Genomic DNA, 25,488 nt, shown 5'->3' on the forward strand with positions numbered 1-25,488 from the left:
GCGCCAGGATTTCTGGCGCCCTAGGCAGAATTCGGGGGGCGGCATTTTGTGCACTCCCCACAGGGCACGCGGGAGCTTCCGGTTCCACTCCCATCACGCCACAGAAGAAGGACCCTCTGCCGAAATGCCGTAGGCGACAGCGGCAGCCATTGAGCTGCTCAATTGACTGCCACTGTTTTCCATGGCATGTCAGCAGAAGGTCCTTCTTCGGCAGCATGACGGGAGCAGAACCGGAAGCTCCTGTGCGCCCCGTGGGGAGAACACAAAATGTCGCCCCCCGAATCCTGGCACCCTAGGCGACCACCTAGGGTCGGCTAATGGAAGCGCCGTCCCTGCTCACACCAAAACTCACCAAGCTCGGGTTGCTTCCAGCCCTAAGAGGCCAGTAACTGACCCCAGATCATTGGTACTCTAGATCCTACACCAAAGACAGCGCCCATAGCCAGGCCTGGACCAAACTAGCTAAAGGTTTATTAACTAGGGAGAAGAAATCCAAGTTAGTGACAGAGTAAAGCAAGCGAACATACACACACCCGTGAGTTACTAGCTAGCTCCTGAGAATTGTTGTGATCTGTCAATTCGACGCGTCTCTCAGGGCGGACCCAGGAGGCAGCCCCTGGGGATCTCTGGCTTCAGTTTGCTTTCTCTGGCCTCCCAGAGTTCAAACAGCCAAAGAGATGGAAGATTCTCCTGTGGCTTTGTTTTATTTCCTTCATTCAGCTTCCAAGCAGCATTTCCCAGGTGCCAGTAACCTAACCTTTGTACTGCCATGGTCCTTGATGGCCTGGCTGATCCGGCTAGTCCTGCTGGATGGGTGGCAGACCAAGGCAAACATTTTCACAGTTATAAAGCAAAGTCAGGACTCCTGGGTTCTAGCCCCGGCTCTGGGAGGGGGTGGTGCCTAGTAGTTAGAGCAGAGGGTGGCTGGGAGTCAGGATGCTAGCTTCAATTCCCACCATTGGGCCTGTGAGCCAGACTCGCAGAAGCCCTTGCAGCAGAAACAGGAGTATTGCAGGGTGGGGTGGGTGGAGAGATCACCACCTTCCTTCTCCTGGCAATGCCACCCCCCCATCCCTGCTGCCAGGGAGCTCCAACAACCCCCCCATACCCACCCTCCCAATCCCTCCCTTGTTAGCTCCTGCCACCTGCTCTCCCTGGCAAGGCTGATGCAATCGGAGAAGGGGTGGACGGGGCCATTCCCCAGGGCCGTTGGCTGCTAGAGCAACCTGGGCTCGTGTGCCCGAGACCCAGGCAGGGTTCCCCCGGGGCGGGGCAGCTGCCACCTCATTAGCCACGGCTGTTTGCCAGAGATGGGCAGGGAAGGGAGGGGGGCCCTCTCCAGGCTCCCACCACCTGCTCCCGGCTGGTTGGCACCAGGCAGCTCCCAAATCTGCCCTGGCTCCAGCCTTGGCTAGGGCTGCGGGAACTTCCTGAGGGTCAGGATGTGGGAGCAACACTACTGGGTTCTGTCCCCAGCTCTGGGAGGGGAGTGGGGCCTGGGGGTTAACTCAGGGGGGCTGGGTCCCACACTTTTGAACTCCCTTTCTCCTGTACCACCCCCCTGCCCCGCATTTGATGCATCCTCCAAGGGGCTGGGCCAGATGTTCATTCATTTCCACTCTCTCCCCACTTCTTTCCTCTCCCATTAGCCGCCCCCCGCGACCTCTGACGGGAGATGAGTTGGCCAGTTCTCAACTATGACCTGGGGGCGGGGAACAGAAACCCCCACCCCCATCCTGGTATAGGCAGGTCAGGGGTTCAGCAGGCTGGGGCAGAGGCTGCAGAGGGGGGATGAGTGGAGCAATGTCGCCCTCCCATGGCCGTTCTCTGCAATGACAAGAGCATGCTTGACTCCCAGCTAGGGGGAGCGACTCCGGGGGCTCAGCTCCAGCTGCTGCTGGACTCTGCTCGGTCCTGAACACTGACCCCTTCCCCAAGGCCTCCCCCTTGCCCCGCCCAAGGCCTCCTCTTGGACCTGAGACATCAGACTGGCCAGAACACCAGGGTTCTTTCATCTTTGACACCAGATGTACCCTCAGGTTAACGTCAGGTCAGAGAACTCCCAGGAATCACCCACACACACACACAAGGGATGTGCACCCTGGGGCACAGGCACCAGGAATCACCTCCAAGCCCCCTGAGGGGTCCATGCCCCAGGGCATAGGCGCTAGGGGGAGGAGGGAGTGGGTCTTCTCCCTCCCACTGGGAGAAGAGAGGGAGTCTTTGAACCCTACTTAGCTTTACTGGGCGACTCCCCCGGCCCCTCCACGCTCCCCCTTTGGGGGCAGCTCGCTGGGTCCTGAGCCCCAGGGGAGTCCCAAGCAGCGGGTGAGCTTAGAACCCCCAAAAGGAAATGTGTTGTCTGTTACCCTGCGGGACTCCCTGCCACAGGAGGCAGCGCAGCCAAGAGGAGCTGGGCAGGATGGACCTGAAAGAGGGTTCCCTAATTCCCCTCTTCTCTCTTTATATCCCTTCTCTTGCCGTCCCACCACTCCCCCTCTCCCTCCCGCCTGCACGCTTGCCTCGTTGGTTCTTACATCCGTTCCTTCTTTCCCGCCCTGCTCCTCTTTCTTTCTTTTGTTCTTTCTTCCCTTCTGGCTTCCTTTCATGCTGTTCTTCTTTCTCTCTCTCTCCCTGGCTTTGTTTTCTCCTGCTCTCTCTGCGGTTCTAGCTGTGGGACTGAGCCGGAGAGGCTGTTAAAGGTGAAATAGCATCAGGGAAGCAGCTCTTCCTGGATATTTATTACTCTGCTCTTGGACTTTCAGCCTCGGCTCGGTGACAACAGTGAGCCGAACAATGAGGGGCCCCCAGCCTGGGGCTCTCAGCCCCCCAGGAAACCCCCTCCACAGAGCTAATGTAGTTTGGGCAATTATCCTGCAGTGCTTGCTGGGAAAAATACCCTCGAGCCAAACCTCCCCCTCACCCACACCCGGCCTGCCACAGAGACGTGATTGTAACAGGCAGCATGGCAGTGAGAACCCACAACCCCGGAGTGTGGGGGGCGGGTGCATGGGGGGGAGGGGGGTGTAGATGGGGCCATGCTGACATGGGCGTGCATGGAGGGAGGTGCAAGTGTGCGGGGAGTGGAGCTGTATGTAGTAAGCGTTGGGGGCGTGAATCTGCACACACAGGGATGAGTAGGTATGTGTGTGGAGGATTGTGTTTGGAACACAGGAATCACCCTCCCGATGGGCCCATCTACCCTGGTCTCCCGGCTCCAGCCACTCACACCAGCAGCTTCAGAGGCTGGTGCAGGGAGCCCCCTAGAGGGCAGTGATGAAATAACAAGCCTAGGTGGGGCCTTTTACCCCTTCGCTCAGTGCCCAGGGTTCCAGCCCTGATTTCACACTTTTTTCTCCTGCCTGGGATGCTCAGGTGACCCAGCCAGGCCCGACCTGGCCTGTTGTGATTTTGGGCCCTGTCTCATTCTGTGGCAGTGGGTTCCACAGACCAGTTCTGCCCCCTAGCTAAAGCAGCCCCTTCTTTCAGCCTGGTCGGGGGTGCCCTGCACCCCGTGTTCTGAGCAGGGCCCAGCAGACGGAATCGGTTTTATGCTGGGCTCAGGCTGAGATACTCAGTGGGAGGGGGTGAAAGGCGAGACAGCCCTGGGGATTGTCTGCCCTGGATTGAGACCCCACAGACACAGGCAGATGTACATCCCGCCTTGCAGACGGGGCTTGTTCAGTGCCATCTCCACATTTCACAGTCGTGGAAACCGAGACACCGGAACGGGAATGGGTTTCTGCATGCCGACTCTGTGTCAGGGCCGGGAAGAGAACCCAGGGGTCCTGACCCCTAGTTCCCTCAGCCTCACTCTGACCCCTAGGCACCACTCCCTAGACATGGGAATAGAGCCCTGCTGTCCTGACCCCCAGCTCTCCCCGCTGTAACCCCTAGACACCACTCCTTAGACATGGGAATAGAGCCCTGCTGTCCTGACCCCCAGCTCTCCCCGCTGTAACCCCTAGGCACCACTCCCTAGATGTGGGACTAGAACCCAGGTGTCCTGACCTCCAGCCCTCCCGGCTCTAACCCCTAGGCACCACTTCCCTGAGCTGTCCAGACTCCCAGTCTGAGGCTTGAATGTGCTGCCTTTAGGGCATGATATAAAACCAAGGCTCTGATCCCCTGCAGGTCACTGAAGGCCCCCCTGCGCCCTCCCCATGTTTCTCACAAGAGTCAGGACATGAAGCCCAGCTTCCTGGCCCCATCCCAAGGCCAGCCATTTCCTCATCGCTTCCTGACATCCCTCTCCTGCCCAGCCCTGCTCCTGTTTCAGCCAGGGTTCTGCACTGCCCTGACACGCCCCAGAGGTGGCCGCATTTCGGCTCTGTCATGTAGCATTGCTCCGGGACTGTATATAATGTATCGGCCCCCTGGGCCCCCTCTCTCCCCCAGGTGCAATAACCGGACGCAGTGCGTGGTGGTGGCTGGATCAGACGCCTTCCCGGACCCCTGCCCCGGAACCTACAAGTACCTGGAGGTCCAGTATGACTGTGTCCCATACAGTGAGTCCCATTCTCGTTGCTCTTTACAACCGTGTCCGGGTCCGATTTGTTCGCTTCCCTCCTCGCTGTGAAAAACTTCCCACCCAAAGCGGGGGGAGTCCCCCCAGAACCGGTTCCCTGATCCCTGGCGCTGGGGGGAGGACTGGGACCGGGGCTAAAGGATTTGGGTGCCTCGCTTTGGCTCCGTCCTTTGGGGGAGAACATGCCACAGGGCTGGGGGGAAGATTCCAATGGAGGAGATGTCCCTGCCCCCCGCTGTCACTGCTGGCCCCAGTGTGGTGCTGGGGGCGCTGTGCTGCAAGGAGAGGGTGGGAGGGGCTCGGCAGGGGGCCTGCTCTCCTCACAGTCAGTGTGGGCCCCTAGAAGTAATAGAGAAGCTGGCAAGCCCTGGGGTGTGCGGGGGGGGGAGGGTATCATGCGTCTCGCCGCTGAGGCTGCTGGGCACAGACAGACCCTGCGGTTCCTGCTGGCTCTCCAGCCAGCGCTGCGCACTGTCACCAGTGGAGGTCGCCTCGCGTCCCAGCCACACCTAAGGTTACACTGCAGTACCCTGCCCATCCCAAGAGGGGGCGCTGCGGAGCGAGGCTAGGATGGGGGCCTGCCCTGCTTGTTCTGGGGTGGGGGGGATTGTACCGGTCCCAGGAAGGGGCTGAGTGGGGAGAAGTGATTGGCGACCCACATGTCCCCATGTGGTGGAGGGGAGGGGGGTCTAGTGGTTAGAGCGGTGGGGGAGGGTGGAAGTCAGGACTTAGGTGGGAAGGATCCTGGAGCTATGTTTGAGGAGGGAGCATCCTTCTGGGGCAGGTTTCTGGCAATGGGGGCCCTGGGTTCGGCTGGGTTTGGGGAGCACCTGCCCTTGGCCAGAGCAGGGGGAGGAGCAGAAGGGAGATCTGGAGTTGGGGAGGGAAGAGAGACTCTGTGTGTGTGTCTGTGTGTGTGTACATATGTTTTCTCTGCATGTGTATGCATGTGCTTCCTATGTGCTGTGCGTGTGGATGTGGGCACATGCGCGTGTGCTCTGCATGTGTGCACACCCCTCTGCCCTCACTCAGCTCCCCTTCCCAACACACACCCAGCAGCAATTGGAGCCGCAGGTGTGTTAAAAACAGGCCAGGCTGACAGTCCCCTGCTCCTCTTGGGCCTGGGAAATTCCCTCCTGAGGAGCAGGTCCTCCTGTGTGGAAACAGGAAGTGGGGTTCAGGGAACAAACAGGAAGTCAGGGTTGGAAAAAACAGGAAGTCCCACCTTGGCAGGCTGAGCTGGCTTTGTGACAGCTCCTTGGCCTCCAAGGGAACCAGGTCTAGGGTTACCAATTTTGGTTGGACATATTCCTGGAGGTTTCATCACATGACATAATCTTTAATTACAGATTAATCTTTAATTCCTGGAGACTTCAGGACAATCCTGGAGGGTTGCCAGCCCTAGCCAGGTCCCAGCATAGAAAGCAACAGGAGGCGCTCTGCCCCCCAAATCCTGCCTCTGTAGGTTGCTCAGTGCCTGCCCCCACTGGGTTCCCCCAAACCAGAGGAAATCCAAAGGGATCCTGGGAGAGTGATCCCAGTTCTGGGGTGCATGGTGGGATCTTTGCTCCAGCTCATCCATGCCTACTGGGAGTCAAAAGAGAAGGAACAGCAGGCTGGGGGGGTAGGGTTTGAAGCCAGCGCTGCTGTCTAAGGGAGCCGGTTTTGGGGCGCCTCTCTCCCTCTGGGTCTGTAGCAAACACCCCCTGTCCCCTCCCTGCCGCTTTGTGTAGCGCGAGCCAGGGCATGTCATTTCAGGGGTGGGGGGCGTTGCTTCCCATTGTTTGACGCACTGTCTTTTTCGGGGGGGGCTGGAGGGGAGGGGAGCCCTGGTAACACCCCCTTTGGTTTCTCCTCGCAGACAGAGCCGGAGCCGAGAGGGCGTCAGAGTCCAGCGCATCCTCTTAACCGTTTTAACTCCGATTCCTGTTCCTTTTCCTTTCAGCTCCGCGGGGGACGTGCCCATCTCAGGATATAACCTCCCTCATCTCAGGATATAACTGACTCTGCCCCCCCAATAGCACAGGGGCACCCCGCTGACACTGGGCTGGGATCTCAGACAGGCTGGGCTGCGAGCGGGTTGGCGCTGCAGAGAGGGCTAGGCGGGAAGAGTGGGGGGACTAGCACAAGGGGGGACGGATGGCAGGGGGAGTGATGGAGCGTGGAGAGGAGAGAGCTGCAGAGATGGAGGGCTGGAAATCGGAGCCTGCTGAGCTCTGCTGATTTACCCCAGCTAAGGGTCTGGCCCTGAGGTCCCAGCTGAATGAGTTTTCACGTGCACACACACACATACACAATTGCACACAGATGCAGGTGTATACATCGCACATGTGTGTACACTGCACACACACATGCACACAGATGCATACACCTGTACATTGCACACATCTGTATCCCACACACACACGTTCACACAGATGCATATGTATGTGCATTGCACATGCCTGTAGCATGCCTGTAGCATGCACACATATGCATATACCTGCATAATGCACACATCTGTACACAGCACACACATATGCCTGCACATTGCACGTCTGTATCCTGCACACACACATGCACACAGATACACATGTGTGTACATTGCACATGTCTATACACAGCACACACACATGAACACAGCTGCACCTGCCTGTACACTGCACATATCTGTAGCATGCACACATATGCGCACACCTGCACATTGCACATGATTGTATCCTGCATACACACATGCACACATATGCACACCCCTGTACATTGCACACCTCTGTATCCTACACACTTGCAAGCGCACAGATGCACACGCCTGTACATTGCACATATCTGTACACAGCACACATGCATGCACCCAGAGGCACACCCATGCATGTTGCAATGCCAGCACTCACACCTGGTATCCGAGAGGCAGAGCATTCCTGTCCCTGCCTCCTCACCATGTGGCTACCCTTGTCAGCTGGGCCAGATCCAAGATGTTGTGATTCGGCATAGGGTTTATCCCTTGCCCGTTTACACCAGCTGGGCCCCTCTGCCACTCCCCGATTTCCATTCCCATCTGCCGCTCCTTCCTTGGGAGAAATGGAAATTGACATGTCTCCCCGCCCACACTCCCACCCGCTCATGCAACACATTTCAAGGCGACATATGCACTGCCCAAATGCTTGCCGGGTGGCATCGCTGCAGCGGATTGGCCATCCCTCTCCTCACATCTCAAGGCGCGGCTGTTCTCCTGGCACTGGCTCGGTGCCCACCATCTGCTCTCCCCCGTGCTGCCACTCACCCAACAGCCAACGTCAGCAAGGGACAGGCGAGGTTCGGGGCGTGGGACTAGCGACAAGAGAGAGAGCGGGGGTGGAGCTCAGCAACGCTGGCATGACGGTGCTGAAACCAAATCTGGCTCTCAGTTACACTGGGGTGTAAACCCACAGTGGCTCCCTGGAAGTCCAGTTCTGCTCCCACCGTGACCAGCGTGGAAAGCAGGAGTTAGCGCCACCAAAATCGGAGCGTACATCCAGAGTAACTCGAATGAGGCAAAATCCTGCTCTTGGTTACACCAAGGTGTAGATCTGGAGTCATTGCCCAGAAGCTGGACTCTGATCTCAGTTACACCAGGGTATAAAGCAAGAGTTAACTCCTTCCAAACCGGATTCAAACCAGAGTAACTCAGATGAAGCAAAATCCTGCTCTCATTTACACCAAGCTGTAAATCTGGAGTCACTACCTGGAAGCTGGACTCTGATCCCAGTTACACCAGGGTGTAAAGCAAGATTTAACTCCAGCCAAACCAGATTCAAACCAGATTCAAGCCGGAGTAACTCAGATGAAGCAAAATCCTGCTCTCATGGACACCAAGGTGTAAATCTGACGTCACTCTCTGAAAAGGAGATTCCCTAGTGGGGTAAATTGATGTAGCTCCATTGACTTTAATGGCTCTATGCCCATTTACACCAGCTGGGTGTCTGCACCTCTGATTTTATTGACTCGGGTGTGTAAATCCAGAGCTAGCTCACCGTGGGTCTGGCAGCACAGGCCAGGGAGCGGCTTTCTCAGCTCCAGAGCCCCCTGGCTAGGGTCAGAGACACCTTCTGGCCTAGTGCTGAGGCAGCAGCCAGTGGGGAATCACTGGGAAGTGGGCGCGTCGGCCCCAGGTTTTCCCACAGGGAAAGGAGGATGGCCAAGGCGGTGGGGCAGACCAAGGGATCTGGGGCAGAAGGGGCCAGATCCAGAGCTGGCGTAAAGCAATGCCACTCCATTGGCGTCACCTGTCTGCTCCATCCCTGCTCAGGAGGGTCCAGCCAGCCCAGGCTGGGGACCAGCCCATCCTGGAGTCCCCAGCATGAAGCTGAGACCCGGCTGTCAGAGGGGCCACGGCATCTGCTGTTCCCCATTGCGAGGGGGAGCCTCCCGGGTCAGATGTGGGGCTGGCAACCTCTGATATGGGACAGGCAAGTCCTGGGAGGGAACCCCAAGGTAGCCCAACAGGGCAGGCTCATGGCTGGGATGTAAGATTCACAGACAGGCCTTGAACCGTCATCAGACCCACCCATCCACTCCCCCGCTGGAGGAAGAGGCAGCGGAGCCGCTCCTCCACCCTGAGTAGCCCAGGGCTCAGGGATGCGCCAGACCCAGGTCAAGCTGCTGCTGTGAGTCAGGCCGAGCAGGGCCTTGAACCCGGGTCTTCATTTGCCAAGCGACGGCTCAGCCACGGGGCTCTTGGCCCTTCTAGGAGCTTGCCCGAGTAACTATCCCGACTAGGTTTTCATCACAACCGAGCCGGGCCCGTGACATGGGCTCATTTTGACCTCCTTGCATTTTTTAAATGGCGGGGGAGAGATTTGGGAAAAGCTTTCAGCCAGCCCGGCTGCATGTGTAGAGTTTGGGCCTCTGCCCGGCCCTGGGCATAACACCGCGGGAGTGGGCATCGGCCCCAGGCTGGGTGCGGGGGAGTGGAGAAGGAGACAGCACAGGCCAGTGATCTAGGAGTCAGGACTCCTGGGTTCTGTTCTCAGCTCTGAAAGGGGAAGGAGCCAGGGCTAGATCCCAGGAGGCCAGGCCCAAAGCTGGGCACCACCACAGCATTGTGAGAAGCAGCTGTGATTTCACACAGCTGCATGCCCAGCACGTGCCCCCAACTCCCACTGCTTAACCACAAGGTGGAGCATGATGGGACTTGTGCTAACATGAAGCAAAGCATGATGGGAGTCGTGCTAACATGAAGCGACGCATGATAGGAGTCAAGCCAACCCTGCCAGGCCTCACCACGTCAAAAACATGCTTCCATCCCGGAGCGCGTCTGGCGCCTTCTAACCCACAATGCTTTGCACCGGGCCGGGATAATCAGCAGCCAGCTCCCTACCATGCAGCTCCTCTTCTCTCCCTGTGCTCCATGCTGCCCCCTGCTGTCTGTCTGTCCCTTCCTGCTCTCCCAAGGGGTGCCCCAGTGCTGTTGATCTTTGGGGGTCGGGGCAGGGCAGGGGTGCAGAAAGCGGGGAGAAGGGGGAGGGGGACAGAGGATGTGTGTCAAACTCCCCGCTTTCTTCCTTTGCAGCTGCCTCCGTTCTAACCAAACAGCCTATTTTCCTTCTTCAGGTGCCAATTTTCCTTGTGTTAATTGAATGCCTCTAATTTTGGTTGGGTCTTTTTGTTTGTTTTTTTCTTATCTATTTAATTTATTTTGGAGGGGGCAGGATTATAAAACTATAATTGTTATAATTGTGCAAATAGAAAAAACCCCCAACCCTTTTTCTCAGTCCCTCCCCGCCCCCCCTCCCCTCGTGGCTACCTCTCTCTTTTATTTCCTGTCACATTGTTTCTTTCCCTTCCTTCCCCCGGGATCTTGAGGGGGGCGCCTCTGTTTTTTCCACAAGGGATTTGTTAGTCATTGACAGCAGCTGTGTATATTTCAGGCCAGGCCCGGGCTGTCTTTACTCAGTTGGGTGAGCAGTTATTCACTAGTTTATTATTATAGCAATGCCTGGAGGTCTCAGCCAAGATCTAGCGCCCCCTCCCCCATCCCCCCTTCTACTGGGTGCTGCACAGACAGAGAACGAGGTTGCCCCCCTGCCCCAAAGAGCTTTCTGAAGCAGCCAAGAAAAGGGGCACAGGCCCATTCTGATTCATTTGCTCTATGTCCCCCCCCCCATACACACACACCCCACCCGGTTTACAGCATCACCAGCCCTAAACGGTCAAAAACCCAGACCCCCAAAGGCGAGATCAGCTTAGAAATCATTCAATTTTAAAACCAGAGGGAATCCTGGCTCTGCCTAGCTGCCGTCAGCTTCGGGAGCCTCCCCGCTTCCGGGGCTTGTTTCTCTGCAGCCATAAGGGCTACACATCGAGGGGCAGATTCTCCGCTGGGGCTGGGGCACTCTGAGCTGTCAGGCCAGCCAATGTGACAGGGGCTGCCCCGGGGCTTTTCAGAGCTACACCCCTAGAGCTAGAGAGCTCACTGGCCTGGCCACAACAGACTCAGCCCTTAGCAGAGCGGCACGGGGGAACCCGTCGCCCTCAGCCAGCACCTGTCTGGACCAGCCGACAATCTCGCCCCAAGTTTTCCATATTTTTTATTTACCCATCGTCACGGGAGCCGGGCTAGGGTTAAGCCCCAGGTCTCATGCGGCTCCGTTGGCAGCAAGGCAGTTCGTGCCCGCCCACCTCCAACCCCACAACATCCCCAAGGAGGGGCACCACTTTGCCTCCCGCCCTGGCACAAACACGTGTGGCTGGAGATTTCTACCAGGCTGCTACGGCCTGTGTCACTAAGGCCCCTGCTGAGCGGATCGGCGGATGTTAATTTCCGGCTGGAGCTGTTTTTTCTCCTTCCCAAGCACTATTTTTAACTCACTTCCTCCTGTATTTAATATCCCTCCCCCCGGCCCCAGTCCCCTTTCCACAAGTTTGCCAGCTTGGCATTAGTGCTGCAGCAGGATGCCGAGGAGGCCAGGCCCAGGCCAGCCCTCAGGGCTCCCATCGAGCAAGGCAGGGGGCCACCTTGCTCCGCACCGCCTTAGCCCCGTGCCCTTCCGGAGCCATCCCCAGGCGGGAGTTCAGCTGGGCTGGCTGTCAGCATCGCCCCACAGAATTTGCCGCCAACGGCCGCGTTCCCCTGCACTGGGGAGAACGGCCAATCTCAGAGCCAACAGGTGAGGGGCAATGAGGGGATGAGAGTCAGACTTTAGCACTGCTAGATTGTCAGTCTGTCCATCCCCACACACACTCCTCTGTCTGTCCAGCCAGCCCCTTCAGCCAGCCAGCCAGACCCATACACACCCCTCTGTCTGTCCATCCAGCCCCATATACACCCCTCTGTCTGCCCATCCAACCCTATGCACACCGCTCTGTCTGTCCATCCAGCCCCATGCACACCCCTCTGTCTCTCCATCCAGCTCCATACACACCCCTCTGTCCAGCCAACCCCATGCATACTCCTCTGTCTGTCCATCCAGCCCCATATACACCCCTCTGTCTGTCCATTCAGCCCCATACACACCCCTCTGTCAGCCAGCCCCATGCATACCCTCTGTCTGCCCATCCAGCCCTATGCACACCGCTCTGTCTGTCCATCCAGCCCCAGGCCCACCCCTCTGTCTGTCCATCCAGCCCCATATACATCCCTCTGTCTGTCCATCCAGCCCCATGCACACCCCTCTATCTGCCCATCCAGCCCTATGCACACCCCTCTGTCTGTCCATCCAGCCCCTTCAGCCAGCCCACCAGACCCATACACACCCCTCTGTCTGTCCGTCCAGCCCCATGCACACCCCTCTGTTTCTCCAGCCAGCCCCATACACACCCCTCTGTCTGTCCAGCCAGCCCCATGCACACCCTTCTGTCTGTCCAGCCAGCCCTATGCACACCCCTCTGTCCAGCCAGCCCTATGCACACCCCTCTGTCCAGCCAACCCTATACACACCCCTCTGTCTGTCCTTCCAGCCCCATGCACACCCCTGTCTGTCCATCCAGCCCCATGCACACTCCTCTGTCTGTCCTTCCAGCCCCATACACACCCCTCTGTCTGTCCATCCAGCCCCATGCACACCCCTCTGTTTGTCCAGCCAGCCCCATACACACCCTTCTGTCTGTCCAGCCAGCCCCATGCACACCCTTCTGTCTGTCCATCCAGCCCCATGCACACCCTTCTGTCTGTCCAGCCAGCCCTATGCACACCCCTCTGTCCAGCCAACCCTATACACACCCCTCTGTCTGTCCTTCCAGCCCCATGCACACCCCTGTCTGTCCATCCAGCCCCATGCACACTCCTCTGTCTGTCCTTCCAGCCCCATACACACCCCTCTGTCTGTCCTTCCAGCCCCATGCACACCCCTGTCTGTCCATCCAGCCCCATGAACACCCCTCTGTTTGTCCATCCAGCTCCATGCACACCGCTCCAGCCAGCCCCATATACACCCCTCTGTCTGACCATCCATCCCCTCGATCCAGTCAGCCAGCCAGTCCCATACACACCCCTCTGTCTGTCCATCCAGCCTCTCGATCCAGCCAACCAGCCCCATATACACCCTCTGTCTGTCCATCCAGCTCCTCGATCCAGCCAGCCAGCCCCATAGACACCCTCTGTCTGTCCATACAGCCCCATGTACACCACTCTATCCATCCATCCATCCATCCATTCCTCATACACACCTCCACATCCGTCCATCCAGCCCCATGCACACCCCTCTATCCACCCAGCCCCATACACACCCCTCTGTCCATCCAGCCCCATGCACACCCCTCCCTCCAGCCAGCCAGCCAGCGAGCCCCATGCACATCCCTCTATCCACCCAGCCCCATACATACCCCTTGGTCTGTCCATCCAGCCCCATACACACTCCTCTGTCCACCCACCCATCTGCATACACATCCCTTTATCCATCCATCCCCTGTATCCATTCATCCATCCCCAGGTGCACCCACCCATTCATCCCATACACACCCCTCTATCCAGCCAGCCTCATAAACTCCCTCTGTAGCCTCAAACACCCCTTCTCTGCATCTACTCAGCCCCATACACAGTGCTCTGTCTATCCTCACACATGGCTGGTATCCATCTGTCTATCCCCTTTCACCCCCTCTGTCTACCCAGCCCCATACAGCCCGCTGTCCATCTGTCAGGCAGCAGTAACTTCTGGTGGGGTACAGTTCCCAAGGAGTCAGGAGCATAAGCCCAGCCCAGGCCCAACTCCTCAGACACCCCCCCTCGCTCCTCCCCCTCTGTCCTTCAGGTCACGTCTCACACCCAGGCTTGAATACACGTGTAGCTAAGGAGCCCCTGGCAGGTTGGGGTGTGAACCCCGGTGTCCATCCTGGCCAAACGCCAACCTGGAGAATTCCCTCCTCTCTGCCTGAACTGTGCTGAAAGCTAGCATCAGACAAAGAGGGATGAAAAGTGGTTCCCCCTAGAGGGGAAAGTCCCATAACCCATTCCCTGCCCCCAAGCCAGCCAGTCCCCTGCCCTGGGGTCACATCAGATCCAGTGCCCCCTAGAGGGGAAAGACCCCATGTCCCATTCCCTGCCCCCCTGAGCCAGCCAGTCCCCTGCCCTGGGGTCACATCAGAGCCAGTGCCCCCTAGAGGGGAAAGGCCCCATGTCCCATTCCCTGCCCCGCTGAGCCAGCCAGTCCCCTGCCCTAGGGTCAGATTGGCTCCAGCGCCCCCTAGAGGGAAAAGGCCCCGTGTCCCATTCCCTGCCCCCCTGAGCCAGCCAGTCCCCTGCCCTGGGGACAGATTGGATCCAGCACCCCCTAGAGGGGAAAGGCCCTGTCACGGAGTCACCGGGCGATGCTCTGGAACTGCTCCCCACCAAGCCAGTCAGGACTTTGGGGAGCCTCCTCTCCTTTGGAGCAGACTTGTTCAGGGCAAGAAGCTCACACGTCTTCACCTCTTGGGTCTCTCCTTGGAGCATTCAGCATCCTCTGCCCCTCCGTGCGCTTCCCACAGCGAGTCCACCCCAGCAGGGTCCTGGGGAAGCCACCGGGTCCTGCACCCCCACTTTCCAGTCAGACGTGACTCTTAGCCAGCCAGTAAAACAGAGGTTTATTGAATGACAGGAACAGGGTCTAAAACAGAGCTTGTAGGTACAGAGAACCGGACCCCTCGCCTGGGTCCATTCTGGGGGTCAGTGAGCCAGACCCCCACGTCTGCCCTCAGCCAGCTCCACACTAACCACCCCTCCCAGCCCCTCCTGTCTGCTCAGCCCCTTTCCCGGGCCAGGAGGTCACCTGATCCCTTTGTCTCCAACACCTTCAGCTGGCACCTTTGCAGAGGAGGGGCCCAGGCCATCAGTTGCTAGGAGACAGAGTGCCAGGCATTTAGGTGCACTGGCCCTTTGCTCTGCCAGATACTTAAGAACTGCTATGGGGACACTGAGGCACCAACACAGTATTCAGAGAAAACATTAAGAACTTTCCCAGTTCGTCACAGGCCCCATGTCCCATTCCCTGCCCCCCAGAGCCGCCCTGGGGTCAGATTGAAGCCAGACCCCACTCTGCCCCCACAGAGGAGGAAGTTTCTATTCAAAATGTAGTTAAAAAACAAGGCCATTTGTATTTAGTCAGAGGCACAGCTCGGCACAGTGCCGTGACTGGTGCAGCTCACACTGCCTCCTGGATTTTGGTGGAGCTGTGTGCTGCTTCCCCAAGCTCTTCAGTGGACCAAGCAGACATTGGAGGGCTCTGTGGGCTCTGAGCTAGGAGGGCACCAGTCCACTGCAACCAGGATCAAGAGGGAAGTGTGGTCTAGTGGCGAGAGCACTGCACGGAGGCGCAGAAGATATTTCTGGCTATTCTGGATGAGCTGGGAGGCGTTGCTTCCCTGCTCTGTGCCTCAGTTTCCCACTGGTATACTGGGGGTATGGAGTGTTAGAATGCTGACCAGGGATTATCGTCACAAGGTGGCGGCATCAGAGAGCAAGGAGCAGATGGAGTGTGGTCAAGGTGCTGTGGGGCTAGGGTGACCAGATGTCCCGATTTTATAGGGACAGTCTCGATTTTTTGGGTCTTTTTCTTGTATAGGCTCCTATTACCCCCTACCCTCGTCCCGATTTTTCACCTTTGCTGTCTGGTCACCCTAAGTGGGGCGTGGGAGGGCTGTGTCTGAGCAGGGGATGTGGGGCAGGCCCGTCAATCAGGACAGAAACAATCCTGGTTTACGAAGCACAGAGGGTTTTCCTCAGTGGGGTAGGAGCTTTCAGAGACGATGAGAAAGGGAGCTGGGATTCCCAGCGCATCTGGGAGTGAGAGACAGGGGCTTTGAGACAGGGTCTTAGGGGAGTGATGGGTCTGTGCCTACAAACTGTGTGGAGCACAGCTGAATGGGGGCGGGGAGGGTGGGGATAGATAGGCAGTGGGGGGTGTATGGAGAGAGAGAGGTGGATAATCCAGGGCCGCCCAGAGGGGGAGGCAAGTGGGGCAATTTGCCCCGGGCCCTGCAGGTGCCCCCACATGAGTTTTTTGGGGACCCTGGAGTGAGATCCTTCACTCGCTCCGGGGGCCCCGGATAATTCTCGCAGGGCCCGGTTCCACGAAAACTCTCGCGGGGCCTGGGCTCCTGGAGCATCTTCCACGGCAATTCAGCGGCAGGGGGTCCTTTCGCTCCGGGACCCGCCACTGAAGTGCCCCAAAGACCCGCAGTCGAGGGTCCTGGGGCAGAAGGACCCTCCCGCAGCAGTGCCGGGTCTTTGATGGCAGTTCCTGCCGAAGATCCTAGGCCCCCTGAATCCTCTGGGCAGCCCTGGTATAATCCACAGCGCCCCCACATCTTGAATATTCCCTGCAGTTCCGGTCACCCCATTGCAAAAAAAGATACATGAGGACTGGAAAAAGTACAGAGAAGGGCAACAAAATTGATCAGGGGGATGGAACAGCTTCCGTATGAGAAGAAAGTAAAAACACTGGGAGTGTCCATCCTACAAAAGAGACGACTACAGGGAGCATATGATAGAGGGCTGTAAAATCATGGCTAGTTTGGAGACAGTGACTCGGGAAATGTTACTTTCCCCTTCACGTAGCACAAAAGCCAGGGCTCACACGACGAAATGAACAGGCAGCAGGTTTAAAACAACCCTAAGTACGTCTGCAAGCACAGCCCAGTCAGCCTGTGGAACGCACTGCTGGGGTTGTTGGGAAGGCCAAATCGATTGGAGGTGTTCCTGGAGGATAGGTCCATCAATGGCTATTAGCCAAGCTAGCCAGGGACGCAGCCCCATGCTCTGAGTGTCTCTAAGTAAGCTTTTAATGGCCAGAAGCTGGGACTGGATGACAGGGATGAGTCACTTGATAATTGCCCTGTTCTGTTAGTTCCCTTTGAAGCACCTGGACTCAGCCTCTCTCAGAAGACAGGACACTGGGCTAGCTGGACCATTGGGCTGACCCAGCATGGCTGTTCTTATGGGATAGATAGATAGATAGACAGAAGGGGTGGATGGGGATAGATAGATAGATAGATAGATAGATAGATAGATAGATCTGATCATCTACTCAGACCTCCTGCATGATTCAGACCAGGGAATACACCCATTTAGATCTAGGGTGATGAGTGGGCTGGTATTGACAAGAGAGGATTGGTGTCACCTTGAAGCTAAGCAACAGAAGATCAGCAGTTGAGGGTGGGGGCGGATGCAGGGCTGATGAGGTAGGGGGAAGGGGAAGCCGATACAAATTACCGGGGACTAGTGGTCTGAAAGGGGGCCTGGGGCCCAGCTTCCCCAGTTTTGTCTGTTTAGCCGGGGGCCAGGAAAAATTTTTTCACCAGGGCCCAAACCCACTCTCAGCGGCCCTGGGCAGATGTCTGTGGGCCACCTGAGCCTCTTAGTTCAGCCGAGATCCCAGAATCCTGATTCCTTTGACTGATCGATCAATCTGTCTGTCCCCATACACCCTCTCTAGCTATCTATCTGTCTATCCCCATACACCCCCTCTATCTAACTGCCTATCCCCATACACATCTATCTATCTATCTATCTATCTATCTATCTATCTATCTATCTATCTATCTATCTATCTATCTATCTATCTATCCCCAGATACAACCATCCATCTGTCCATCCCTATCTATTTCCTACTGTCCTTTCTGTTCCTGGGGTGCTCAGAGTTTTGCATTTGGTTTTTTTTTTTAATTCTTATAATTTTGGGTTGTTGCAACGTTTCTTATTATTTTATTATTTATATGGGGGGGGCGCGTGTCTTGATGTTTCTCTTTCCAAGGGCATCGCTGCTGGAGAAAAAAAAAAACATTGAATCCCAAAAGCAAATCAAACCTGATTTATAAAATCCTCCACCAAAACCCCACCACATGTTTCTCTCTCTCTCTTTGCCTAAAAGAAGCAACAATTTTACCAATTAAAAAGGGCGGGGGCGGGCTCTGAAAAAACGGAGGTCGGAATGGTGGGGCGGGAAAAGTTGCGGTAAAGAAAAGGTTTCTTTGGGGCGGGGGGGAAAAGCAATTTAATCTCTTCTCTCTTTTTTTTTCCTTCTTCCCTTGCACTTTTTTTTTCAATCTATTTTTTTTCTTCTTTCTTCCGATGCTTAAAGTAGAAGTGGAACAAAAAGGTAAACAGAACATTACCACTGACCCCCTAAACCTAACACCTTGTTATATTCTCTGTGGCCATATGAAATGTGAACTGCATCTCCTCTGATCCTACCCTGGTCCCTCTTTTCCTAACTTACCTTTTTCCTCCCAGACCCTTCCCCCTCCCCCTCCTCCTCCCCCCCCAATTTTCTCTCTCTGGTCTTGTTAATTCCAATTGGCCTCCCAAGCTAAAATACAGGCCCTTTCGCCACCTGCCCGATGCAAAACACAGGCCAACCAGCTCCAACCTGGAAAGGATTTTTGTAACCAAACTGGAATCCAAAGTCTGATCCATGATTCCTTGGCTCGTCTGCTTGTGGGTGGCTGGGGGGGGGCAACCATTAATGTCTGCTCGACTTTTTACCTCCTTCAGGGGAACTAGTCATGGGGGCTTCCTCTCCGTCTTTCTTTAATCATTCAACTGAGTTTCTCTGCTCCTCTGTTCATGTTTCCATGGCAACCAGTCGGGTATCTACCTCAGTCACCAGCTTTCTCTTTCTCCTCTTGATTTCGGTTCTGTCTCTTTTTTATGATTATGATTTCCTAATTCCTTCTTTCCCCCCTCCCTTAACACGGGATTTTTAAAAAAGTGCTTAATATGAGCGGGGAGGGAGCTGACAGGTCAGATGGGCTTATTGATTGGTTTAAAAAAAAATTCCGTCCATTTGAATTCAATCGGCAAATTCCCTTTTTGACTCCCTCTCCTTCGTGGCCAGGCGTTTGGCCAAGGGAGGGGTGGATCTCCACGGATTTGGGTGCTTACATTGGTTCAGCATGGGCATGCAGCTATCCCTATTTGGGACAGCGTGTGACCCTATGCGCAAATCCCCATGAAGTCAACGGGACTTTCACTCCCACTGAAATTTATTTCATTAATGGCAGTGTTATTTATTATTACTGATCATTAGTACACAAGGAGACTTCAAACATTAGAACAGAAGCACCTGCTTTACCAGGGTGCCGATTCAGAATTCTTTCCCACACCCCAAGCAGGCGCTCCTCTTGGGTTCTTTTAGAAAAAGCTTGGTTTAAAGTGCCCATTTTCATTTTCTTTGACTTTGTCTCATTCCTCCTGGCTTGTCCTCTCTGTTAACCCCTGGAGCGCTCTGCTAACGAGACGATGCACAACTAAAAAACACAACCCCGATTTGTTTATATATATATTTATATCTACACGCATATATATATAAACCAGCTTTTTAACACTAGCAGTAGTAATTTGTTGGGTACGTTTCTTTGGTTTTTGTTTGTTTTTACTAACCACTTCAGTATGGAATTTTATGTAATTTCTTTTTATTCTTTTTTTGTTCTTTTATTTCTTTTCTTCCGATAAATCCTGGGTTTGGGATTCTTAATTTTTTCCTCCCTGTTAAAAGAAATTAAATTAAGCAAAAGCTGCACTCATGGTCTTTAACTCGATCTGTTATTGCCAGAAGCGGCGGGGATGCAATTGATTTTATATACACTTCTAACCCGATATAACGCGACCCAGTATAACACGAATTCTGATATAATGCGGTAAAGCAGTGCTCCGGGGAGGAGGAGGGCTGCGCACTCTGGCGGATCAAAGTAAGTTCGAAATAACAGTTTCACCTATAACAACAGTAAGATTTTTTGGCTCCCGATGACAGCATTATATCAAGGTAGAGGTGTATATATATTTTTTTTTTAATTTGACCATCTTGGATCTTTGTGGAGGTTTCTAGTTTAACGTAAGTACCAGGAACGGCAGGGAGAAAACAAGATTTTTCTAACGAGCACTGGGGCTGTCAGAGGCAGCAGTAGGAAGCCAGTAAATTAACAAATTGATAATTGCTCAAGAGACAACAACAACAACAACAACAACAACAAAAAAGCCAGGCTTGATTCTTTCCAATCCATGTTTTTCTCTCTTTCTCTCGGCTTATTTTGTATTTCCAAGTGCACTGGGGGGGGAGGGCGGGGGCAGATCTATATTTATTTTTGCTGGGGGGCTAAACATGCTTTTTTCCCACAGGTCCAGCAAGGATCCGATGGTTCTGGGGCATTAAAAACCTTCCTGATGTGGCTTTTTTTTGTTTGTTTTAAGTTGATTGCTTCCTTGTCCATTTCGGCCCCGGCTGCCTCAGACTGTGGACAGCCCACTCCCACCCCCTGTCTGCCCAGGAGGGATAGAAACCAGCTAACCCCCCGCACCCCATCTTTAACAATGTGTTTCTCCTCCTCCTCCTCCCGCCAGGAGCCCTCCATCCATCCCACCTCACCACCCCCAGCCTGGGCCGTGGGGCCAGCCCGACTGAACCTGTGAGTCTCAGAGAGGAGTCTGTGATCACCCAGAGTGGGACAGGAACGGGGTCAGATCACACAGCTGGGGCTAGAGCCCCCAGCCTTGAGTAGCAGCATAGCCCAACCGCCCCCAGCACCCATGCTAAAGAGCAACTCTGCTGGTTTGCACCAGCTGTCGATCCTTTATCTGTCCGGGGCCTGTGCCACAAGAGAGCAACACACACAACTGCACACACATACTCAGACATGCATGCGCAGAACACAGGAGACCCTGCTCACATATGTAAACATGCATGAATGTGGAACACGCACACGCACGCCAACATGCAAACACAGATGCACCCACTCCCATGCATGGCCATGCACACACATAGGAACATGCATGCAAACATGCCCACATACATGGGAGCACATGTATGTACCCATGCACACACACTCTCTGATTGCATCGCCCAGTGCAGCTCTCCCTCGACTCTCAGAGCATTGGCCTGGATTTACCCCTAGCTCTGGACCTGGGTTTACCCCAGGCCCTGGGAAGCTGGGCAGCAAAGATAGACCGAGGGTGGCACCAGGTGGTTGAGATGGGAGTGGGCGTGGGACAAATTTCAGAGCAGGTGCAAACACTCTGGAACCACCCCCCTACCCCTGGCTCAGAGGAACCAGTGCTGGCTGGCTGCCATCAGGGACAGGCCATCCCCAGCACTGGCCTTGGGGCAGGTAGGGGATGGCAAAGGCAGGAACATCTCTCCTCTTCCCCCAGGCATGAATCCCTGTCTCTCTGCTGCCCCTGGCTGGCAGGAACTGGGCAGTGCACTAGGCAGGTTGGATGGGAGCCCCTCTGGGGCAGCGCAGGGGGCAGACAGGGCTGAGAGTCGGGAAAGGCCTAGGGCTGCCAAGGGCATGAGGATGAGCCCAGAGAGTCCCCGCAGCTGGAGCTCACAGGTTCAGGTGAAAAGGTCCCACGTCTCGCTCCTGCTTGTCCTACCAGGCTCCCCCCCCGGCTCTATAACGACCTTCTGTGCTGGCAGAGGAACCCCGGCTCGGATCCCGGCTGGAGACTCTGTGTGTGTGTGTGTGTGTGTGTGTGTGTGTGTGTGTGTGTGTGTGTGTGTGTGTGTGTGTGTGTGTGTGACACACATTGGGGTTCAATGGACACACCGGCCATGCTAATGCAGGAAAGACGTGGGCGGGTGCTGGGAGAGACACCCCCAGCGTGGGGCCTGGACTTTCCTCCCCCTGGCTGTGATGATTTCATTCAGAGGGGGGATGGGCCTCGAGCAGGTTAGCTCAGACCTCAGCCCCATGCTCTGCACTTTGGAGGACACGGGGAGCTAGTTCGGTCATCCCGCTGAGTCGTCTGGAGTAGATGGATTGTCATTTCCCCAGCTTTCCCCCATCCTCCAGTTAAATGGGAGTTTGCAGCTGAGCACAGAGAAGAGTAAGTGGTGACTTGCTCATAGCACATAGGGAGAAGGGTGCCAGGGAGGAAACGTGGCCCAGTGGTTAGAGACTCGAGATCCGGGGTCAGCTCCCGCCAGACTCCCATTGTGACAGGGGGCAAATCCCTCAGGCTCTCACAGTGTAGTCGGAGGATCGATCTATTAGTGATTGTGCGGTGCTCAGATACTATGTGAATGGGGCCATAGAGCGTAGGTAGAGGGATGACGTGTGGGGATGGCTGGATAGAGAGGTGGGGTGTATCGGGATAGGCACATAAAGGGGGTAGATGGGAAGTCGGGGTGGATGAATAGGGATAGGTGGGGATGTTTAGGGATGGCTGAATAGAGGTGTGTGTACAGGGGTATATGGGGGGTATATGGGCATGGTTTGATAGAGGGGCATATACAGCAATAGGTAGGGGCTGTCTGTGGATGGATGAATAGAGGGGTGTATACAGGGATAGGTACAGGGTGTATGGGGGTAGGTGGTTCGAGGGGCGTGTACTGGGATCGGTGGGAGTGTATGGGGATAGGTGGATGGGCATGTGTACAGGGGTGGGTAGGTAGGGGCTGTATGGGGATAGATGGTTAGAGAGGTGTGTACGGAATTGGTAGGGGGTGAATGGGGATAGGTAGATGGGGGCGTGTACAGGGATACGTACGATGTGGATGGGGGTGTGTACTGAGATCAGTGAGGGTGTATGAGGATAGGTGGCTGGGGGTGTACTGGGGTCAGTGGGGGTGTATGGAGATAGGTGGATGGGGCGTGTACAGGGATAGGTTGGGGGTGTCTGGGGATAGGTGGATGGGGGCGTGTACAGGGATAGGTAGGGATGGTTGGGTAGAGGGTATGTACAGGGGCAGGGAGATGGGGCTAAAGGAGTGTGTACAGGGGTAGGTAGGGATGGTTGGTTAGAGGGGTATGTACAGGGGCAGGGAGACGGGATTAAAGGGGCGTGTACTGGGGTAGGTAGGGGGTGGATGGGGGTGTGTACAGGGGCAGGTATGGGGATAGGTGGCCAGAGGGGTGTGTACAGGGGCAGGTATGGGGATAGGTGGCTAGAGGAGTATAGGTAGGAATGGTTGATTAGAGGGGTATGTACAGGGGCAGGGAGATGGGGCTAAAGGGCCGTGTATAGGGATAGTTGGTTAGAGGGGTATGTACAGGGGCAGGGAGATGGGGATAAAGGGGCGTGTATAGGGATGGTTGGTTAGAGGGTATGTACCGGGGCAGGGAGATGGGGATAAAGGGACATGTACGGGGGTAGATCTGAGACCTTCAGGAGCCTGTAATCTAGCGCTGGCTCTGAACAGCATGGAAGCTCATAGTGGAACCAGAGTGAGGTGAGTCCCCCGGGCCGTGCTGTGACTTAGCAGGCCCAGTGTGAACCCTGTAGCGGGAGCAGTGAGTGAGGAGCTGAGCAGTGGATTCCCCTGGGGGCAGCATTGGTGGGGCAGACAATGGGTGTCGTGTCCAGTTGCGGGGGCCTCACTGGAAAGAGGAAGGGGGGCAGGGAGAGATGCCAGAATGACGAGGCCTGGAACCCTGCCTTGACGAGAGCATGGAGGAGCTTCAGTTCCAGGCTTATGGGAGAGCCGGGCCGAGGTGACTCAGTCACAGCCACGGGCAGAAAGCATGGGGGCTGGTCAGTCTCCCCGAGAAAGGCAGAGCAAGAGCCAGCGGCTGGAAGCTGAAATGGGGGAAATTCAGACTGGAAACACAGGGCTTGTTTTTAGCTGTGATGGGGAAATAACCGTTGGCTCAATGGCTAAAAGGCTGGGGTGGGTTGTCCATCACGAGCTAGACAGATAGATGCTGTGTATAGGGAGAGAAGGGGGCTGGTGAATGGGGAGAGATGGATGGACAGACTGGCCCAAGGGCAAGCAGCAAACCCAGATATGGAGCCCAGGGGTCTTGATGCCCAGCCCGCCCGCTCCATTCACTAGCCTCACTCTGGAGACTGTTTTGTGGTCAGAGCAGGAGGGGCTGGGAGCCAGGACTCCTGGGTTCGGTGCCTGTCTCTGGGAGGGGAGTGATGTCTAAGTGGTTAGATGGGGATGCTAGGAGCCAGGACTCCTGGGTTCTACCCCTAGCACTGCCACTGAGTCCACGTGACCTTGGGCAAGTCCCTTCCTCTCTCAGTCCTTTCCCCTGTCATTAGACGTGAGGTCACAGGGCAGAGTTCGCTGGAGCCTGTGCTCAGCAAAGGGCTATTTATTACCCACAAAGGCAGTGGGTAATGAGCATTGTGGCAAGCCAAGGAGAGATGCATTGTAGGAAGGGGCGCTGGGATGACCATGCTTTGAGAGGTTTGGAGACCTCCCTGGGTCCTGTTGCCCGGTCCCCTCATGCCAAAGGCTCCTGTTGTGATTCTCATTGGTACAAACACCCACAGCAAGGGGCAGGCAGCAGGTTAGTGACCAAGAGGCAGGAGGGGGTTAATTTCTCCGGGGGCCAGCAGAGGGCGATGTATCTGGCAGTCTAGTCCCGCCATGGAACTATTGCTGGGAGATTCCCTCTGCCACAGGTGCCAAGGTGCAGGACTCCCAGCTTGGCGTAACCAATTGGACTGGAGCCTGCTGGCGCCACTGGCACTCAGCCCATCCTGCGCGCTAAACCCAGAGCAGAAGATTCACTTGGCACCCAATCGTGCCCCTCTAAGCCCCAGCAATGCCGGGATGGCTGCTGGCCACGGCCCTTTCCCCATCCCCCCATGCCACAAGCTGGTGTCTGCAGCAGGCAAGGGATCAATGGCACCCGTCTGGGGGATGCAGATGGGAGATGGGCTGGACACGGATGGAGGGATGACGTGAGACCACCAGAACCAGCCACCCCACGCTGACAGGGTGCTTTATCCCCCCTCACACTTCCACCCCCAAGGGAGGTGGTGCCATTCATACTGACTCCGCCTCCTGTTGACTCTGTCTCCCCCTCTGGCTGCCTGAGGGTTTGCGTCCAATCCCACCACGTTCGGCACCTGCGATCTCTGCTGTGGATCCTCTGCTCTGGCCCGTGGCTTCATTTCTTTCCTTGCAGCACTAACCCTCCCCACCCGTTTTCTTCCCCAGCCTCTCTGCAGCCTCTCGCCAACACACCCAGAGGATGGTCACTCCTGTCCCACCCCACCACCACCACCTTCCCTGCTCCATTTTCCTCGCTAACAACTTTTTCCTCTCGGCTTGGAAGCCAAGTTCCTCCCAGGTCATGTCTGGGTCAGGAGGGGATGGGAGGGAGTTCTGCTCGCTGTCTCACCCCACCCCCTGCCCTCCATCTCCCCTGGCTGCCACTTCACCACCCCACCCCATGTGCACCAGTTCTCATGACTCATGCTGATCTGAATCAAACCTGGCTGTTAAGGTCACTCCAGAGACGTCCAGGGTGGGGCAAGATGTGGGAGAGTGGGGGGCCTGGAGCTGGAGGTGGGGAGCAGACCAGACTGCTTTGATCTTCTGTCCTCCTTCCATCAGCTGTTCGTCCCAGGAGGGAATCCGGCACCATCTGCTAACCCCACAGGCTGCTGATCCCAGAATCTTTCTGAGGGGCAGGATCTCTCTGCAGGGCTCTACACTAACCCTTCCCTGCCCCACAGGGCCACGGGACACCCCCTTAGCCCCCCCCCCACCCAGCGAGACGTCTGCTGGACACAGGATCCCAACCAGGGCTCTGCTGCTATTCCTTCTGAATTGGCAAAAATGTTGGATCTTTTG

General features: G+C 56.0%; 2 protein-coding genes across 6 annotated transcripts in view; both read left to right on the forward strand.

Moving 5' to 3' along the window:
- The window catches only part of ADGRL1 (adhesion G protein-coupled receptor L1), a 96,729-nt gene that overhangs the window by 52,464 nt on the left and 18,777 nt on the right, over positions 1–25,488 (forward strand). For 3 of the 5 annotated variants that reach the window (XM_030545537.1, XM_030545539.1, XM_030545540.1), the window contains exons 4-5: positions 4,399–4,508; positions 18,040–18,054. In XM_030545537.1, the coding sequence (XP_030401397.1) occupies positions 4,399–4,508; positions 18,040–18,054 (125 nt within the window). The remainder of the gene's footprint in view (positions 1–4,398; positions 4,509–18,039; positions 18,055–25,488) is intronic. The other 2 variants (XM_030545538.1, XM_030545541.1) reach the window with 1 other exon arrangement.
- Positions 11,852–13,272, forward strand: LOC115642108 (DNA-directed RNA polymerase II subunit RPB1-like). The gene is made up of 2 exons (XM_030545542.1): positions 11,852–13,103; positions 13,255–13,272. Exon 1 carries the CDS (start codon positions 12,019–12,021, stop codon positions 13,072–13,074), a length of 1,056 nt encoding a protein of 351 aa, XP_030401402.1. The 5' UTR covers positions 11,852–12,018; the 3' UTR covers positions 13,075–13,103; positions 13,255–13,272.

The sequence above is a fragment of the Gopherus evgoodei genome, unplaced genomic scaffold (assembly GCF_007399415.2).
Source record: "Gopherus evgoodei ecotype Sinaloan lineage unplaced genomic scaffold, rGopEvg1_v1.p scaffold_37_arrow_ctg1, whole genome shotgun sequence".
Classification (NCBI taxonomy): Eukaryota; Metazoa; Chordata; order Testudines; family Testudinidae; genus Gopherus; species Gopherus evgoodei.